This window comes from Mytilus californianus, unplaced genomic scaffold (genome assembly GCF_021869535.1).
Source record: "Mytilus californianus isolate M0D057914Y unplaced genomic scaffold, xbMytCali1.0.p SCAF_8, whole genome shotgun sequence".
NCBI classification, from domain to species: Eukaryota; Metazoa; Mollusca; class Bivalvia; order Mytilida; family Mytilidae; genus Mytilus; species Mytilus californianus.
In genome coordinates, this window is record NW_026262734.1 from 28314471 (window position 1) to 28336353 (window position 21883).

The 21883-nt window shown below is 32.5% G+C and overlaps 2 protein-coding genes across 5 annotated transcripts in view; one reads left to right on the forward strand and one right to left on the reverse strand.

Annotated features, from left to right (window-relative positions):
* The window catches only part of LOC127712577 (rab5 GDP/GTP exchange factor-like), a 49904-nt gene extending 28681 nt beyond the window's left edge, over window positions 1-21223 (reverse strand). The window contains exons 1-2 of one of the 3 annotated variants that reach the window (XM_052219084.1): window positions 21187-21223; window positions 1387-1585 (exon numbers count right to left, since the gene is read on the reverse strand). In XM_052219084.1, coding sequence (XP_052075044.1) covers window positions 1387-1568 — 182 coding nt within the window. In that variant the 5' untranslated portion in view covers window positions 1569-1585; window positions 21187-21223. Of the gene's footprint in view, window positions 1-1386; window positions 1586-5227; window positions 5322-21186 lie in introns of those variants that run through there. The other 2 variants (XM_052219086.1, XM_052219085.1) reach the window with 2 other exon arrangements.
* Window positions 5525-21820, forward strand: LOC127712578 (uncharacterized). 2 transcript variants are annotated; one of them, XM_052219088.1, is made up of 6 exons: window positions 5525-5591; window positions 8319-8496; window positions 9597-9702; window positions 10366-10461; window positions 11386-11448; window positions 21418-21820. In XM_052219088.1, the coding sequence occupies exons 2-6, from the start codon at window positions 8396-8398 to the stop codon at window positions 21697-21699; spliced, it is 648 nt and encodes a 215-aa protein (XP_052075048.1). In that variant the 5' UTR covers window positions 5525-5591; window positions 8319-8395; the 3' UTR covers window positions 21700-21820. The 2 variants fall into 2 exon arrangements, with proteins under 2 accessions (XP_052075048.1, XP_052075049.1); XM_052219089.1 differs by having other exon boundaries at window positions 5529-5595.
* Window positions 21821-21883: the final 63 nt, after the last annotated feature.

The following is a 21883-nucleotide window of genomic DNA, read 5'->3' on the forward strand; positions in this document are numbered from 1 at the left end:
GAAATTTTCATGGTGTTTTTTTCTATTTATTGAAGTAAAAAATGATAAAAAGTAAGATATATTTAAACTTTTATCTTTTGGCATGTTCCAGCTGATATAAATGAATTAATTTGATATGTTTTATTCATTTCACTCAAATTATTTCAATTACCTTATAGTAAAAACGAATTATTTAAATGCTCAAAAAGGCACAAGCCAGGGCCGACCGTGCAGGGGCTGTTTAGCCAGTCAAGGTCGTTAAAAACACCATTCATCATCATTTTATTCATTTTTAACACTTATACCTACTAATTTAGTCCTTATAAGTTATGATATTGTATATTTTAGATATATATAAAGAATTGACAAATTAATTATTACAACATTTTTCAATCAAGATATTTTTTATTGTAAATGCATAATTTTTACAGGTGCATAAAACTACAGGTAACTGAAGTTACAGGTGTCTTATTACCTATCACCTGGCATTGCTAGGTGTGAAAATTTAATTACTATAAAAACAACAACCCCCAATAATTGATGACAAAACATGGTTGAAAGTAATAAAAGTGATATTTGAAGACTCACTTAAACAATAAAATATTTCCTGTCTATTAAATGAAAGACAAAAATCATCTTTTTGCAGAAACTGGAAGGTATGAAGGACCTTTACTCTTATGGCTGAACTGTAATTTATGTTTTAAACCAAAAAATATATAATGTAGTATAAATTTTACCTTTACATAATCAATATTTACATAATTTACATACACATAGTACAACCATCTTGACCTTAAGCACCAAACTGAAACGGTTAACCTGGAGACCCTATTTGGAACTTTTAAACAATATACATGATATAAGACAACAACAAAACCAGTGCAAAATGTAATGATTGCAATGCTATAGTCAGTGCAAAAGCCACCTGATGAGTTTCCTTGACAGGGACAAAACATTTTTATCTTATGTACTAATAAATCATTGTAAATCACTGTTTATTAAGAATTTACAATAATAATAGAAATGAGAACAGTTAAAATGACTTTAAAACTTTCATTATTTCATTACTAAAAGTAATTGACCAGGTAGAGAGTGGTTTTGTAGAAATGTCCACTCAAAATTTCAATCGACCAGTATTTGCCAGTATTTGCCGGTATTTACCACCGGCATGGTCAATATTAGTATTGACCGCTTTTTTGCCAACCTTGAACCGAGACGGTGAAAACACTGTACATACAGACCGGAATTAACATACAATTTCACGGACCTGCATCTATTTCATCGGTCAGGACCGTCAGACCGATGGCATTTGGCACAGACTGTTATGGTGTAAAACTAAATCAACCAGACCTCTAAATCTTGATCAGAAGACCAAAACATTTTGTACAATAAACATTTTTTAAATACCTCTTGGATTGCTGTTGTTCATCATGGTCCTGCTGAGCCTGTTTTGCTTTAAGGTACACCTCTTTGTAACATTTAGAACAAAATCCCTGCCAGTTTGGGTTCCCATAGAAACCACAGCCATTGTCACACAACAGGTCATCTTTATTGAGATGGAAACCTTTCTTTGCAATTGTAGCACTCATTCTGTGCTTTATCTACACTGAAATAAAGTCAAGGAGATACTGTAAATTCATAAATTATAGCATGTATTTGTTTATATTGTAATTGTTGAGCAATGGACAAAATGTGAGACTAATTCTTTTCAGGATATGTTGCATACAAATAATGCTATAAAATTTTTAAACGTGAAAACTATCCTGTTGCAAGTTTCAAAATAATAAAAACATTGCAAAAAGATTTTTTAATTTACAATATACCATGATATACACATGTGTATATGTAATTGAAATCAATATCATGAATATGGTCAACTGTCTAAAAAGTAAGATTTTGTTTTGGATTTCTTAACATTTCTTAAATTTTATACAACAGTGATTTTGTTGTGAGGGAGCAACAAATTATGTGAAATTTTTTTTTGGTGTTTTTGTTGTTGCCCTTTTTTTTCTAGTGTACTAGTTGGGTATACAGTGGTATATGACCTTTGCAGATCTGTCATTGAAGTCATCTGCATTATTTTCTACTCTGATAAAGGACAGATGGAGAAGATAATGAGGGACAATAAGTAACAATTTGTATTAATTAATCAAGTACTTTTAGTTTATTTTAGCATTTGTTAATTTACATGGCATAGTTAAATTGATCTTCATTATATACAATAAGAAGATGTGATTGCCAATAAGACAACTACCCCCTAGCAACAAAATGATGTTGATATCAATTGGTGATTTGACAGTCGCAAATGTAGTTTTACTTGGGAAGCATAGCAGAGCCAGAAAAGCAGATAATTGCGACTGTCAAATCAAAATTGACTGCAGCAACTCTTCAACAACAGTACTGGTATTCCTATTCTAATGCTTTACAAAAAGAAATTGTCATGATTGTACATAAGAGCTTGTAAAAATGTATAAATTTAAGATAAAATAAATTTCTGCGAAAATTCATTAATAATTTTGCTGCAAGAACATTATGGCAAAACCTGACTTCATACAAATGAAAACTTTCAAACCAAAGGTTATTTCGATATTTGTATGATTCAGATTTCGAATAATATCTCATTGAAACAGCATTTTTTTAGGCAGTTTAAGTTGACTGCTAAGATTAAATTGGATCATGTGGATAAATCCAACATTTCGGATTCTAGCAATTCAAAATGGTGGCCCAAGACATGTCAATTGAGGATTTGATGGTAAATTTTAACCAATAAAAAAAGTTGTTACGTTAAGATTGCATTAGAATTTCTGGTATATAAAGTATCCTTTTGTATATCTTTTTCCCACCAGTGTGTTTTAATTCCATGGCAAATAAAAATCAAGGAAAAAATCTATGGAAGTTTTACACTTAAGAGATAACTGTATTATATTTGAAGCTTTGCGGACGTACATCGGTAGTTTTACTGTCGCAAATTTAAACCTGGCGACGCGTAGTGGAGACAGGTAAACGGATATTTGTGACAGTAAAACTACTGATGGACTTACGCAAAGCTTCAAATACAATACAGTTATCTCTATTCTAATGCAAAATAAATACATAATTCAATTTAAGTCATTAATTCAGTGTAAAATTTTCATTAAATGAAAATTCCACAAAATGATGTTATCTTCTTTGGCCCCTAAACCAGGTGACCTCATAGGTATGCTTCCTGCATCAAACTTCTACATCAGGCATTTTCTTGCTTCTTGACCGCTTCAAAATGTAATAAAATTTGATATAAAGGAGATTTCTAGGTGCAAAATGTGAGTTTTTTGCTTATTATTGGAGTAAATACATGTTCAATACATTCCGGAATTCAAAATGTCGGCTTCCTTAGCTACAGATAGGGAGATAGAGAATTTTACGCGTACTGTCGTCCAATCAGAACCATTGATATAAAATAATTGCATTAGAATTTAGAATTTATTCTAAACAGACAGAATACACTGCCTGCAATGACCAACTGTTACATATGTGTGCCACTAGAGACAAGTACAATGTATGTGTTACACTTGTCTAAAGAGCTACTTAAGTTTAAATGCACAGGTACAAATGTACATATACATGATATATAGTAGAAATAATTGGAATCTAACAGTATCTGGTTATATCTCAGGTATCATAGTACATGTATGTTTACTTATGTATTCTTTGGCCCCACCCATTTGACAACTTCTTCATGCAACTAAACACTAAATATTGCAGTACATTTTACGTTAAGAAATGACGAAAATATCAACTTTAAATAATGCATGTTTGTTTTGTTGTTGAAATCAAGTGAATGTGAAATTTTATTTAGATCAGAATGTTCAGCTCCCTATGTTCATGACGTTCACAATGAACACATGATGAAGGGTAGGACATTTGATGATCGATTGGAAACAATCATTAAATTACCGACAAGAGCCCTCTCCAACACAGTATTTTTGAAGAAATCATATCAAACATATGTTTTTCATTAAATATAAGTTTGAAAATAAAAACTTTAATTTTGAAAGAGGAGATTGAATTCAAAGTGGTAGTGTAGACAGCCTATACAGGGCAGCCCATAATGATATGGTCTCTTGAATAGGGTATATATACATGATATATGAAGTCATTTTAGGTGCTGATAATGTCTTTAATATTATTATAATGGGAATTTTTGTTTTGAATTAAAACTGTCTAAAGCTTAAACATAAAAGTATCCTGTCATGCATTTATGTTTTATTACACTTACTACAATTACTTGGTAGTGAACAAATTTCTGCCAATTAACCATTGTTAAGGTTCATCATAACAAATGGACAAAAATGGCTGTATTTACACCTCAAAAACTACTCTGTGTACAGACTAACCTGTCCAGTTTGGAAAGTTTTAAGGCCTGGCATCCACTAGATATATAAAAGTTAAATGCATTTTTTGTTTCAGAAAGATAGATATAATCACTTTTGGATTTTGATTGGCATTTTTTTTCCTTTCTGCAGAAGGTGTAAAAATAAACAAACACCTGAATTGCTTTGATACTGTCCACTCAGTTAAACCCTTTAACTCACCTATAAATGTGTAGATACCTATTGTCTGTCTATTGTCCGTGTCAATCAAGGACAATCAATACAATACAATACAGTATCTTTCTGAAACACAAAATGCATTTAACTTTTATATATCTAGTGGATGCCAGGCATAAAACTTTTCCAACTGGACAGGTAAGTCTGTACTCAGAGTAGTTTTTGAGGTGGAAATACAGCCATTTTTGTTCATTTGTTATGATGAACCTAATTAACAGTCAAGCCAAACAAAGGATGTGTTGCATGAAAGGAAATCTTGCAAGACCTCATGAAATACAACATATTTCCATTCAGTGTATGCAAACCCACCACAATATTCAAATCACTCTTACTTTAAAAACCCTTGATGAGAATGATGTAGATAAACATGGCTACTTGTGAGATTATGCAGTCACAGTGCTAAGAATAAGAAAGTTGAGAAACGAATGGGGCAAAGGTGCACAGAATTGATATGACTTACTATCATTCTCAATGTTACATGCAAAAACGTAGATCTCCTATAGTCCGCACAGCGCAATGCTACTTTAGGAAATGTTTTCTATAAAATTTTTAGAGCCAGAGAGAATACATACTTTTTATGTAAGAAAACATCAATTTCGGGATAATGTAAAGTGTAATTAGCTTTTAAGTGTGTTTCTTTGAAAAATAAATTTATGGTTTACCTGTTGATCAAGCTTTAAAATGTCTATAAATGACACATAACTCATTTATTGTCACAAGATCATTTTTTGTATCGAACGTCTCAAGAGGTGAAGGTCGAAAGGGGAGCTAACTGTTACGCGCTAACAGTAAAATAACAATATGTTATGTCCTATTAAAAGTTATCGTTTTAACAAATTTTAGAAAAAAAATATATAAACAATTTGCCTATGATAAATACGTCTCATTTTCAGTTTAAAGATAAAATTTGATTGTATATTATTATTGATTATTTACTTTAGTAATTTATTTACCTGTATTATCTTCTCTCAACAAAGGGGGCGTGGCAGATTTAAAGTGAAACTGAAAGTTGAGGAAAACAAAAACGTAAGTAAGTCTCATCTACGAATTACATCGCTCTTGCATAACCATTTTTATGTAATACTGAACTAGGACACCCTCTCCCTATTTAGGTTTTTACTTGAAGATTGAGCTGTAAATGTAGATCGTGGCTTGTTTTACAATTTGGATAGACAATGTAAATTGCCGGTTTATTTTAGTTTGAGGCCATTCTGTACAATTTAACGTAATCATAAATAATTGTAAAGTCAAGTTACACTTGTATAATCTATTGCTTTGCAAAAGGACACAAATCAGAACAATATCAGGTTAAGTTCAAGAAAATAATCTATTGCAATATATTTTACGGACTATTTTACATTTTTATTCACAACTCATTGTCATTATGCAATTATAGCCGCCTATGGTAACACATTGACTTATAGATAAAACACTTCATATCTAAAGGGTCCATGAAGTCAAATTAGGTTGCAAAATGAGACGATAAACGAAAAACAAAAACTTTTTTTTAAAGTAAGAACTAATTTTGAGACATTCGAGTCGGAACTTATTTTTCTCCCTCTTCCATTGTAAAGTCAGAATATTATATCGATCCTGGGAACAGTATATCAATATATATATATGTTCCTGATCGATCCAAGAGAAAATCTTTCAGTACATGTATTTGTTCATAAGCATATATATTCATGCTCAGAGGCCTTTTATGCTCAGTGTGAATTCCAAAGGTCATCTCACGAAGTTTCCAAGTCAAAAGGTCATGTACCTGTGAATTAAGCTTAATCTAATCTGCTGCTGGTTAGCCTCAAAATTGACATGGTTCCGATATGGAAAATAAACACATTAAGAGTATCAGACTACCGGATTCAAGTCAGGACCAAAAGGGTGAATGGAGCAATGCAAGTTGACGGGATAAACTATCTTAATATTTGTCTGTTTTTTTTTATCAAGCCAACCAAAAAAGAAGAAACTTTATCTCAGTTTTATAGCTATATTGATTAGCAAGATAGGACATTGAAATGTCAATATATGATATCTTGACCATTTCTAATCTATCTTTAAATCGTTAGGTAGGACATGATAAAATATTTGAATTGAAAGTAACTTTCATATTTCGTACACAGACAATTCCGACTGCATGAAAGTAGTGGGTTGAACCAAATTAAAAAAATACGTACGAACATATATACTTCTGAACTGGTTTCGAAGATATATGAAGTTAATAAAAAGCTCAAACTATATATATATGTTAACACCAAAGCAAGTTTAAAATATGGAAGAAATCGTTCTCGAGGAAAACAAAATTAACAACAATTTGAAAAATCCCTCAAAATATGTGAACTATCCATAATAAGTAGGATGAAAAACTTAATATTCTTTCGGTCTTAACTAAAACGAAAAACCTTTTGAATGTATAACACCATGAAGCAGGAAATCAATCGCGGATGCAGAAAAAAAATGAAAAAGGTAACTTAATTCAACAGATCTGGAGCTGTCGTTATCATCAGCTTTAAATTTCTGGATGTGATCTAGCGGAAGGAAGCTTAAGAGCAGGATGATGGTTTTAACGTCCATTGCTTATATTGCTTGCATATCAGGACGAGAACATGAATACATTATCCTAATGTTGTAATGTAAACCACTAGAAATTCACAGACGTCAATTATAAAAAAAACTATGATACATGTAAGGGAATCTGGTATGAAATTGTTCTACTGTTATTGTTGACCCCAAACGAATCATATTCTCTTTAATGAGGTATTTTTTTTCTACCAGATGGCAAAGGTTAGTGTACGAAATGTTAACATCAAGGTATTAAAATAATTAATACTTTTCTTTTCTTCTATTTTAATCTTCCAATTTAGAAGAGGTCGTAGAGTGCACACCTCGATTACGACAATTTTTAAGCTTCGTTGACGATTATGACTTTTCTGAAATTCATGCGACATTACGACATTATCTTGTTTCATATTTGATAAGATACTTAACAGTCTTTCAACACGTTCAAGAATCTGCATGGTCTTGACTATTTCTTTTATATCGTCTACGTATGATGCCACTTGCGCGAATTGGTTCGAAAATGGTATTTTACAGCCAGCTTTTTGTGGTAATGTTGTTTACAAAGCAAAAAAAATTAAGAAATACCCCTCAAGTCTCATTTTGGCTAAATAAACGTATTGATAAAGTTTATAGTTCTAGCATCGTTATTTTATCATTAGGTCTCTTATTATAGTGTTTCTTACTCGGTGCCTTTTGTTATTCCTGTGATCGAAGTTTCAATATTTACAAAACTACAGTTTCACCTACGATATGTAAATATGACTTTCCCCGACCTGCCAAAGTAAGAATCCTCGTCAGCGGCTCTTGTCCTGACATGCATGAAATATTTGCCACTGGAAGTTAAGCAACCAAGAATCAATCAATCAATCGTCAGCAACTGTCTTTGGTGTCGATGCCAAATCTTTGGTAGTCTATTTTAAATACGTTCATTACTTTTAGTCTCGAAACATTTGTGATATGAATTCATATACTAGTATTTCAAAGATCTTATAGTGTCTTTTTTTTTCCTTTTTGGGTTTCGATTTTATGATGTTGATTATTTGCTGTTTCATTTACATTTTAAGTTATATATAGTCCACTTCTCCCTTTATTATCAGAAGAATTAGGAATGTTATATGCCAGTAATATATGAAACATGTTGTTTTAATGTTCATACAATTTATTTCGATGTGAAAGAAGATCTTTTTTCTTTAACAGTAGTTTTTCAACGAAGCAAACAGACTAGGACTTGTTTTCGAGATGTAAACCTTTACACATACACAAAATACGCCTAAATGGTGACTCTACCCAGTATGTTACAGGGACCTCTGCAGGCCCTACTCCGACCTGCGATGTGGATCCCAGGCATAAAAAATCTACACAGCCATTTTGTTACGTGAGTTCAGTAATTTTATAAAGACGTTTTGCCTAAATGTTCAAATCAAACCTTGCATTGAATAATGACTTAAGCATGTACATGTGGGAGAGAGGAGATCCCGAAAAGTAGAAAGGACATTCTACATTGAATCGGTTTTCACAACTTTTCCCCACGAACCCTTTCTCTTAAGATCTGCTAAGATTTCTCTGAATATAAATAATGCAAGTAGTATTCGGCAATGGGTATGAGGTGAAGTATTCGATATCTACATGTTTTGCCCTCATTCACCATAACTATGTTTTTCTCTTATTAATTGATTGATAGTGTGTTAATTCCGCGCTAGCAATAGAAAAGAAAGGATATTGGGTATCCATCTATGACACAAAATCAGTACATGCACAGCAAAAAACACAAAAAGCAAAGGAACAGCACTTTTATTATTATTCATCTCAAAGATACAATGAGGCCTTCAACACGCAAAAACTCTCACCTTACTGCAAGTTTAAGACGGTCCCTAGCACCGCTTTGAGCGGAATGGTAAGCATGGATTATATCGCGGTGATTTTTTTCATCAAAATAGCATGATTAAAAAAGTCAGACATAAGAACCTGCTATCAACTAGATTAAAATTGTTATTTAAAACAAAATTATCATAGACTAACGCAGAGCTTTATAATTATATCAAATAGATAGGCCGTGGGGTGACCTATAGTTGCTTACATTCCCATCAGCTAGACTCTAGTGGTTAGTTGTCCCATTGACAATCGTACCACATCTCTTTATTTTCATAATTTGAATAGCTTTGAGATATCCGTACGAACATCTACATGTTTCTTATTGGAAACACAAACGTTGCATATTAATTTAACATATAAAAATAAGAAGATGTGGTATGATTGCCATTGGGACAACCCTCAACCAGATACCAACTGACGTAGAAGTTAACAGCTATAGGTCACCGTATGGCCTTCAACAATGAGCAAAATCCTTACTTGTTTGATTTAGACTTGATGTAATAAAGTTATCATTTGTTTTACAAATATTTATATTTGATCTTTGAAATACACTAAACGCGAGTAGATTAAGATTTGATGAAGAATTTGTTTTCCTTAATGAAGATGGCAGTCTGATAAACCACCGACCGAGGTACTAGCTGCATTGGTTAGTGCAATAAAACAGATCAAGTCAGCAGATGACACAGGTTCATATTATGATATACACAAGGTAAATATTATGAAACTTTAAAGTAGACAAGATACACATGCATGGAAAGAACTGGCTCTTTGGTCACGGACCTCCTCTTTTCTTAAGAGCAAGAACATAATATAAGTAAGTGAATATAAGTTGAAATATTAAAGATTTTTGCTAAAAAATAACTTGTGATACAAGAGAGGCCAATGCCCAAAGCGTCTGTCATGGAAAGATGTACATAACCCGACAAGCGTCCTGATGAAGTAACTGTACTGTGGTAAATCGGATGCTAAGTTCTTAAACCTGGTGCAATTTTTCTACCAATTAGTGAATTAACCAGAAAACAAACAAGTTATATATATATATATTGTAATCCACTTTTTACGCTTGCGCAATATTGTAACAGAGAAATATATGTGACAGTTCAGGGGTTGTAACAGAATTTTTCAAAATGTTTGTGTTGCAGGTTTTTTCTGATACTAGTATTTATTGTAATAAGAATAGACACTTTTCACTCTTTTTTCAGTAATTATGATTTAAAATATTTGGAGTACTTATGTTGGTTGAACCAAAGACACTCAATATAAGTCCTTTCATTTATGAATTTTGATAAATTAAATTTTGATTTATAAAATGGTTATACAGGCAGCTACAGTTTTAACACTGATTGAACCAATAAGATCTTTGTCTTTATAGATTAACAAAGACAAATATTTCCTACGTGTGTTTTGTTTTACCAGAGCGGAATGGTTGGATGTTGTCGAGATTGAAATAAAAGAAGATAGCATCGAGGTATCTTATCATCTAATTAAGTGTTATAGTGTTCTTTTATTTGTCTTTGTAAATTATTAACGTTTACTGTTTAGTCCATTTTTAGTAATATCCTTTAGGCGTGGCTCTGTACTTGTATATCCCGCCATGGTGTTGTGCTGTGGTCATTTTTTTTGTATTCTTGTGTTTCATTTTTGCGTATGTGCTTTGTCTTTATGTTATTTTGTTTTTCTTTGTTGACATATTTGTTTGTTTTTATAATGATTGAGATTATAACACAATGCTGACTGCTGTACCCCTATTTTTGATATTTTTACCTATTATGTCTGTTTGTTTTGTTCACACATTGTTGTCAATATAATGGAATTTTATGCGACTGTCATACAAGTGAGAGGTTTAGCTAGCTTTAAAACCAGGTTTAATCTAACATTTTCTACATAAGGAAATGCCTGTACCAAGTCAGGAATATGACAGTTGTTTTCCATTCGTTTGATGTGTTTGAGTTTTTGATTTTGCCAATTGTTAAGGGATTTTCCGTTTTCAATTTTCCTTGGAGTTCGGTATTTTTGTTGTTTTACTTTTTACAATCCTTTTCACAATGAACAGAACTGACTAATGAACGTCACGCACACGTATTTTTTCGTTAGCTTTTCTTGCCTGAATATTGAATAGAAGTTACGATGTCCTTAGTGCATCCCGAATTGACACATAGATTTTCTGAAATACAGAGCATTATCTGTGTAGATTCGAATACATAGAAGACTTCAAACTGTGATGATTATAGTTACAAAATGGCCAAATGCTGTGTTTAAAACGGAACTTAAAAAAAGCCTCTTGTCAATTTTTCTATGAAGTAGAAGGCTGTTAAAACATGTGTGAGACAGATATAACCTTTTTATGGTAAATTCAACGATACACAGAATAAAAGAAGTTCTTTTTTTTCAGGCAAAATCTTTTTCAAGCGGTTTTCTGCCATTGTTCATACCATTTGCATTTATACTTAATTGCGTAAGTATGTTTTGATGTTTACCTTATATGAATGAACATGCTTACAGAACACGAAAGTACCAACAACCACATAATCTATGAAAATGAATTTTTAAAACATATTGAAATATCTATTGGTCAGGGATGGGGTGAATTCCTAGTTGCATTTGTCAAATATCGCAAAAATGAGGAGTTGTTGCAAGGGTTCTTAAATTGCAGAGGGTGAAACAGTCTCACAAAAAAGAATCTGCTTAAGGTGTGAATTGCCTTGTCTAACTAGAAGTTCAAAACTTGTGTTTGAATCATGGTCTTTTTTTGTTTTTTGACAATGAAATAAATGTTTAAAGTTTAAATTCCGATTGAAACAACAAAAAACTTAATGTATAACTTCAACAGATACAAAAACCATACAAATCCCAAATCGAAGTTTCCTTTTCACCTATTTATACATTAAGGGACGTTTGTAAATAAAACACTGTTTTAATGCATGTACCTGAACGTATATGTGGTATATTTGTTCATAGACTTCAATTTGTGTTATCTAGTCAAAAAATGAAAACATAATATTTTAAAGGAGTAGGACGGTATGACCCTTTTTTTGGTCCCAAAATATAGCATTTTTAACCGGATTTTCGAAGGAAATATCGGTAATTTAAAAAATGGTGATGTACGGCGGGCGGCTGGGCGGATCTACGGGCGGCTGCCAAACAGTGTCAGCACAATAACATGAAAACGCTTTAACAATTTTTTTTTCAAATTTAAATATGTTGTTTCCTGGGACTTAATGAAGGTCTTGTTCAATTTTCAAGATTTTAGTATATCTCCTTTGTGAGTTATCGCCATTGCTAATATCCAAAAGTGGAATTTTTAAATATTTTACTCTTGTTATCTTTTTTATGACTAAGCATAATGTCTTATCTCACAATAAAAATTGGAGTGACAGATTTATTTGAAAATTATCTATTTCCTAATTGGTAATGATTATAAGCTATATTATTAGACATTTTGAAGTTAATTACATTATTAATTATTAATTAGATCTGGGTTATATCTTAGCATATAATATCATTGGAGTGACAGATTTATTTGAAAATTTTCTGTTTCCTGATAAGATCTGTAGGACTGTATATATAAAGTTTGAAATTTACTAGAAGGACTGTATAAATGAAATTTGAAATTTACTGTTCATTATCAGACATTTTGTAGATAATTAAGTCTCCCTAAACCATATATATTCTTACCCCCACCCCCCTTCAATTTGAGAATGTGCTTTTATCTTGTAAATGGTTGAGATCCCCACCCCTAAACCATAGATATACTTGTATGGGACAAAAAAACAAATCAAATGAAATATTTGGGGAGTCCCCGGGTTCACCCGCACCCCCCTTCTCTTTGAAAACTTGTAAACGGTCAAGATCCCCACCCCGAAACCATATATCATCTTGTATGGGACAATAAAACAAATCAAATGAAATATAAGGTGAGTCCCCTGGGGTCACCTCTACCCCCTCCTGTTTAAGAACTTGTAAACGGTCGAGATCCCCACCCCTAAACCATATATATTCTTGTATGGGACAATAACACAAATCAAATGAAATATAGGGGAAGTCCATGGGGGTCACCCCACCCCCTTCTTTTTGAAAACTTATAAACGGTTAAATTCCCCACCTTGAAACCACATATATTGTTGTGTGGGACAATAAAACAAATCAAATGAAATAAAAGGCGAGTCCCCTGGGGGTCACCCCACCCCATCCTGTTTAAGAACTTGTAAACGCTCGAGATCCCCACCCCTAAACCATATATATTCTTGAATAGGACAATAAAACAAATCAAATGAAATTGAGGGGGAGTCCCCTGGGGTCACCCCCACCACCTTTTTTTTGAAAACTTGTAAACGGTCAAGATCCCCACCCCGAAACCATATAAATTCTTGTATGGGATAATAAAACAAATCAAATGAAATATAAGGCGAGTCCCATGGGGTCACCCCCACCCCTTCCTGTTTAAGAACTTGTTACTGATAAGTTTTATAGATTTTGAAATGACATTGTATTAATGATAAATAAAATTTTGGATTTTTTTCTTCTTTTCTTTGGTAAATTGTTTGTAGAATTTTGTGGCAAGTTTATTTGTTATTCTGTAAAAACTAATTTTTCTGAATGCTATATATTTTTTTTTTGATGTAGTAAACTCCTTTAAAAACTAAGCTTATATTGTCTATTAATAAACATATATTAAGATTTCTGATTTTGGGCCCAGTTTTCAAGTTGGTCCAAATTGGGGTCCAAAATTAAACTGTGTTGATTTCGACATAAATTGAATATATATAGGGTTCTTTGAAATGCTTAATCTAAACCTGTATTTCTTTTCATGATTAATAAGATAATACCACATTGAGGTCCAAAGGGTCATAAATTACACTTTTGATTAATTTCATCAAAAATTGAATTCTTTGGTTCTTTGATATGCTGATTCTAACAATGTTTGAGTGTTAAATCATATCTAATTTTAGAGAACTTAGTCATCACTGGTTGTTGTTATTATATTATTGATTATAATTTGAAAAATTGCATCATATCTTATTTTAGAGAACTATTTATCCAGTTTGAGTCATTTCCCTTTGCACAGAAAATATTATGGATAAAATTAACCTGTGTTTCATTTCAACATAAATTAAATATATATAGGGTTCTTTCAAATGCTGAATCTAAACCTGTATTTAAATATTAGATTTTTAGGCCCAGTTTTCAAGTTGGTCCAAATCAGGGTCCAAAATTAAACTTTGTTTGATTCAACAAAAAAATAATTTATGGGGTTCTTTGAAATGCTGAATCTAACCATGTATTGAGAGATTTTGGATTGTGGGTTCCTTTATCAAATTGGTCCACATTGAGGTCCAAAGGGTCTTAAATTAAACTTTTGTCTGATTTCATCAAAAATTGAATTATTGGGGTTCTTTGATATGCTGATTCTAATATGTACTTAGATTTTTGATATTGGACCATAATAGGTATTTAAATGTTCAATTTCAAGTATTTCTGTTCTTAAACCACATTCTTTTTGTGTCACAAACCTATGCTGTGTCAAATATTCAATCACAATCCAAATTCAGAGCTGTTTTAAGCTTAAATGTAGTGTCCATACTTGCTCAACTGTTCAGGGTTCGACCTCTGCAGGAAAATCCGGTTTGCTGTCACTCTGACAGCCTCTTGTTACAATTTAACCGGATTTTCGAAGGAAATATCGGTTATTAAAATGGTGATGTACGGCGAGTGGCTGGGCGGATCTACGGGCGGCTGCCAAACAGTGTCAGCACAATAACATGAAAACGCTTTAACAATTTTTTTTAAATTTAAATATGTTGTTTCCTGGGACTTAATGAAGGTCTAGTTCAATTTTCAAGATTTTAGTATATCTCCTTTGTGAGTTATCGCCATTTTTAATATCCAAAAGTAGAATTTTTAAATATTTTACTCTTGTTATCATGTTATGATTTGTCTTATCTCAGAATAAAAATTGGAGTGACAGATTTATTTGAAAATTATCTATTTTCTAAGTGGTAATGATTATAAGCTATATCATTAGACATTTTGAAGATTATTACATTATTAATTATGTTAGAGTACTATGTTAAACAACCATAGTTCTGTTCAATTAGATATTAGAAATATTTTAGCATATAATAATGATTTATTTTCATTATTAATTAGATCTGGGAAATATCTTAGCATATGATAATCATTGAAGTGACAGATTTATTTGAAAATTTTCTGTTTCCTGATAAGATCTGTAGGACTGTATTCTTACCCCCACTCCCTTCAATTTGAGAATGTGCTTTTATCTTGTAAACGGTCGAGATCCCCACCCCTAAACCATATATATTCTTGCATGGGACAATAAAACAAATCAAATGAAATAAAAGGCGAGTCCCCTGGGGTCACCTCCACCCCCTCCCGTATGAGAACTTGTAAACGGTCGAGATCCCCACCCCTAAACCATATATATTCTTGTATGGGACAATAAAACAAATCAAATGATATATAGGGGAAGTCCAGAGAGGTCACCCCCTTCTTTTTGCAAACTTGTAAACAGTCAAAATTCCCACCCCGAAACCATATTTATTCTTGTATGGGACAATAAAACAAATCAAATGAAATAAAAGGTGAGTCCCCTGGGGGTCAACCCCACCCCCTCCTGTTTAAGAACTTGTAAACGGTCGAGATCCCCACCCTAAACCATATATATTCTTGTATGGGAAAATAAAACAAATCAAATGAAATATAGGGGAAGTCCATTAGGGTAACCCCCACCCCCCTTCTTTTTGATAACTTGTTAACGGTCAAGATCCCTACCCCAAAACCATATATATTCTTGTATGGGACTATAAAAAAAATCAAATGAAATCTATGGGAAGTCCATTAGGGTTACCCCCACCCTCCTTCTTTTTGAAAACTTGTAAACGGTCGAGATCCCCACCCCTAAACCATATATATTCTTGTATGGGGCAATAAAACAAGTCAAATGAAATTTTGGAGAAGTTCCCTTGGCAAACCCACCCCCCCCCCCTTCTTTTTGAAAACTTGTAAACGGTCAAGATCCCCACCCCTAAACCATATATATTCTTGTATGGGACAATAAAACAAATCAAATGAAATATTGGTGGAGTCCCCGGGTTCACCCCACCCCTTTTTTTTGAAAACTTGTAAACGGTCAAGATCCCCACCCTGAAACCATATATATTCTTGTATGGGACAATAAAACGAATCAAATGAAATTAAAGGCGAGTCCTTTAGGGTCAACCCCACCACCTCCTGTTTGAGAACTTGTAAACGGTTGAGATCCCCACCCCTAAACCATATATATTCTTGTATGGGACATTAAAACAAATCAAATGAAATTTAGGGGAAGTCCATGGGGGTAACCCCCACCCCTTCTTTTTGATAACTTGTAAACGGTCAAGATCCCCACCCCGAAACCATATTTATTCTTGTATGGAACAATAAAACAAATCAAATGAAATAAAAGGCGAGTCCCCTGGGGTCACCCCCACCCCCTCCTGTTTAAGAACTTGTAAACGGTCGCGATCCCCACCCCTTAACCATATATATTCTTGTATGGGACAAAAAACAAATCAGATAAAATTTAGGGGGAGTCCACTGGGGATCACACCCCCCCCCCCCCCCCTTTTGATAACTTGTAAACGGTCGAGATCTCCACCCCTAAACAACCATATATATTCCTGTTCGTCATTTCAAGAAGATTTGAATGACATACAGGGTCAATCCATAGGCGTCACTTATGCATATCACAAACCAATTTGTACTGGACTTTGGCCAATGTCAGGTGACCATGTGAATGACGAATTATTGGAGCATTGTTTGGGAGACATCGTAACAGCATCCTGTTACAATTATTTCTTGTTACTGATAAGTTTTATAGATTTTGAAAAGACATTGTATTAATGATAAATGAGATTTTGGATTTTTTCTTCTTTTCTTTGGTAAATTGTTTGAAGAATTTTGTGGCAAGTTTGTTTGTTATTTTGTAAAAACTAATTTTCTGAATGCTAAATATTTTTTTTAATGAAGTGAACTCCTTTAAAAACTAAGCTTATATTGTTTATTAATAAACATATATTTAGATTTCTGATTTTGGGCCCAGTTTTCAATTTGGTCCAAATCGGGGTCCAAAATTAAACTGTGTTTGATTTCAACATAAATTGAATAAATATAGGGTTCTTTGAAATGCTTAATCTAAACCTGTATTTCTTTTCATGATTAATAAGATAATACCACATTGAGGTCCAAAGGGTCCTAAATTAAACTTTTGTTTAATTTTATCAAAAATTGAATTCTTTGGTTCTTTGATATACTGATTCTTACAATGTTTGAGTGTTAAATCATATCTAATTTTAGAGAACTTAGTCATCACTGGGTGTTGTTATTATATTATTGATTAAAATTTGAAAATTGCTTCATATCTTATTTTAGAAAAAAATTATCCAGTTTGAGTTACTTCCCTTTGCACAGAAAATATTATGGATAAAATTAACCTGTGTTTCATTTCAACATAATTTAGATATATATAGGGTTCTTTCAAATGCTGAATCTAAACCTGTATCTAAATATTAGATTTCTGGGCCCAGCTTTCAAGTTGGTCCAAATCAGGGTCCAAAATTAAACTTTGTTTGATTCAACGAAAATTGAATTTATGGGGTTCTTTGAAATGCTGAATCTTACCATGTATTAAGGTAGATTTATGGTATACCGCCATCTTGGATTGTACAATCTCAGTACAAAATTGGTCTTGTTATTTTCCCAAATCTGCAAATTTGGAGACAGATTTGCAATTTAATGGTTAGATTGTTTATTTATGCAAAGAAAACTTGGAGATTTATTGTATTATTCAAAATATTTAAACAAATATCAAATTTTGTGTTTTTAGAATCTTTTTTTTCAAATAAGCCATGTAAGGGGAGATAACCCTTTTAGTAAAAAATATATACTGGACTGATAGGGAAATTTTTAATTTTTACTTGTAGCAAGAAAACAAGTTCGGTGACACCATTTTTTCTTTTTATTTTCTTAAAACATATTATAAAACCTATCTTCTTACAATTTATTTCAAAATTCTATCTCATAGAATTTTTTTTATGCACACAAATGTTTTTTTCATGAACAATCTAACCAAATTTAGGCAATTTTCAACGACCCATAGCTTGGAATATAGCACGGTGACCCATACTTTTTATTATATTTTTGAAAAAAGCATAGTAAAATCTTCCTTTTGGCAAAGTATAAGAAAATTCTATCTCAAAAAGTATATACTTATGATCTACCTTAAGAGATTTTTGATTGTAGGCTCCTTTATCAAATTGATCCACATTGAGGTCCAAAGGGTCCTAAATTAAACTTTTGTCTGATTTCATCAAAAATTGAATTCTTGGGTTTCTTTGATATGCTGATTCTAATATGTACTTAGATTTTGGATATTGGACCATAATAGGTAAATGTCGAATTTCAAATATTTCAGTTCTTTGACCACATTCATTTTGTGTCACAAACCTATGCTGTGTCAAATATTCAATCACAATTCAAATTCAGAGCTGTTTTAAGCTTAAATGTAGTGTCTAAACTTGCTCAACTGTTCAGGGTTCGACCTCTGCAGGAAAATCCGGTTTGCTGTCACTCTGACAGCCTCTTGTTAAAAAAATGTAAAGTTTTAGCTATTTATTGGAAAGTAGAATACTTTTGTTACACAAATATATGCTGTTTTTTTTTACACTACAGTGCACTTGCATCAGGTACTAGCATCATTAATTCATGCAAAGTTACTGAAATCTTCACAATTTAGCTTTTTCATATTAAAACTAGAATGTGAGCGTCTTTAATGACCTAATCAGTGCAAATCTTTTACATAAACTAATTGAATCGAATGATGTTAACACTTAAGTGTTTATCAAGAGTCAAAAATCTTTCATCAGATGTACTTCAAAATTTAGGCCAAAATTAGCCCTTACCGACCCTTCTCCTTTTATGCATCCGAAACGTTTTTCAGGCTGGAATTACCTTCACCATGAACACTCGAAGCCGAATATTTGATAGCCAAGGATGTTTAAGAACCAAAACAGTTAAGAGCTATATGACAAAAGAAGGACCTTAAAAACAGCCAAATCCATCTAAGGTCAACTTTGCCTAAGGGAGTTGAAACCCTAATTTCAGTATAATTAATAGCTTATTTATTTTGTTTTACGCTGTGATAAATTAATTCCTTCGGACGTCGAAGGGGCATTAAACTATAGTCCTACTCTGCCGTCCTGTCCATAATATTTTTAAAACGCGAAAAGACTGGTTGTCTGAAAGGTTTCATAATTTTTTGTATAGTTTTTAATGTGATGTCGACCATACTTTACCAACATTTGATTTTACAATTGGGTAATGATACTTTGACCATTGTTTACCTATAGTTGCCTAAGGAAGTTGTCCCTCTTGCTGAGATCGTTTGCCCTAACGCTTTCATAACTGGTAGATGTGTAGTTGGACATACTACACCACTGTTTTGATTTGATATTTGCATGAGTAATGAGACTTTTGGCATTTTTGGCCTATTGTATAATAATGATAACGTGTAAACACTACTCCTCTAAGACCATATATCGTTAAGCATTCATACTTGGTGAGAGAGTTTGGCATTATGTATAATTAACCATACTGTAATCTTTAAGAAATATTGTGAACGTTACTCTTCTTGGACCCTATTGTAGCATAACGACACCCTTTGAATGATACCGAATGAGACCGAATGCATAAAACTTTTCATACATGGTATTTCATATTTGTTTTTCGTTCATTATTTTGTACATAAATCAGGCCGTTGGTTTTCTCGTTTGAATTGTTTTACATTTGTCAATTCGGGGCCTATTATAGCTGACTATGCGGTATGGGTTTTACTCATTGTTGAAGGCCTTACGGTGACCTATAGTTGTTAATTTCTTAGTCATTTGGTCTCTTGTGTAGAGATGTCTTATTGGCAATCATACCACATCTTCTTATTTTTATATTGGTAGTATTACTATCATTATGTGAAGTTGATCTTTCTGTTCCACCAAATTGATTTGACAATTATGATACTTTTACCATTTTTGCATAAGTATACTCTTAAACGTTTTGCATTCTTCTTTTCTTGGATTTGCTGAATAATTTGATCACCACACATTGTAATCTTAGATAACATATTTTTATAAAAAAAAAAGTACAAGAGACCCTCAATTCTCAAAATGACCATATAATTTCCATAGAAATGGCAACAATAAGGGGGATAAATTACAAAATAACACTCTATTTTTCTTTTGTGTATCATTTAACACACCTTAAATCAATAATTGTTATTATTTTAACTATTCCACGTTTGTATTCGTACGACTTTCATATTTAGGTGCACACCTGTTTCATTGTTAATAACCCTTATAAAAACAAGAAGATGTGGTTTGATTGCCAATGAGATAACTCACCACCAGAGACTAAATTATGTAAAAGTTTCATATCTGAGAATTTAAGTGCCAATCTGCCTAAGAACCAGGCAGTGGTGAAAACATGACAAACAAAAACCCACTGAACTTTACATTAATCTCTGTTCAGTATGTATAATGGTGAATGAATATATCATTTGTTTCCTTTTCCTGTTCTGGTAATTCAAGATATAATTTGGTTGAAATGCACTGCAAATTAACAATTAATGGGAGATAACTCCTTAATTTGCTATCATTCTAACCAAAATTTATCTAGATATTTCTTGAATTACCAGACTCGCACAAACGAAAGACCTACCATTTCTGACTCAGGATGAGGGTACCTTCAAAATAGGGTGGTTAGGTCGGTGGGTTTTTTTTCGGCCATGTTTTGAAATTTTTCTAAATTGCCTGATTCTTACAAAGACTGGCACTTAAATACTGGTATAAGAAATACATGCCTTTTATTTTAACTGATTATTGACATTGGAAACTAGCATTATATGAAATTTTAATAAAGAATCCTTATTACAGTTTTAACGACGTGTAAATAAAATGTATGTTTTGCCTATTTGAGTAAACATCATCCACCCTAATACAGGATTAACAAGACCCCCCCCCCCCCCCCTGTTGTCCTCCTGTATCTCTTAGCGTAAATCAAATTCTAATCTCACAAAGATTACTTGTGGATCTGATTTTTAAATTTCTCAGATCTTATTAATAATATCTGTAATTTTGTATATACTTACGTTGTCAGAAAGGTCCCTTTGAAACATCTGGTGCTTCAGTGTCGTTTGTTTATAAATACGTTGAATCGATCAATGACGTATTAAGTTTACTATGTAAAGGTTAAAATACAAACTACTTTTAATGATTTAACTTGTATTAATTCAAAGATTTTAGTTACGGTCGAATCCTGTGTCTCCTATTATAAAGGTCGGCTGTACGATGTGTAAATAATGCTTCTCTCTCTTTTTCAGGTGTTCTTTTGGGTCCCTTTCTACGACAACAAATTAAACAAAGCGAGACTGGAACTGATCAAACATTACACTGATTTAGCTATTTCAGAACAAAAGGTCAACTCTTTAAATGATCCACCAATACTGGAAAACAGTGAACAACATAACACCAATACTCAATCACATACACCTCATATGGGTGAAGTTGATACTCCTCAGGATGGTGCTATCATGGGCAATGCAACTGAGAGCCCATATGGAGGTGCTGATAAGGAAATTCCTGAAATTATCACAGACTCATAGCAGAAGAAATTTTGAAATTTGAAATTACCTAATATTTATATATTTTTCAATTAATTTTTTTATTTACAAGAAAAAATTATAATATTATAAAACCCTCTTGAGAATATAACAATTGGTTGGTTGTGATCATTGTGCAATCAGGATAACTGGACTATAATATTAAGTATTTGATGTGCCGATTGTA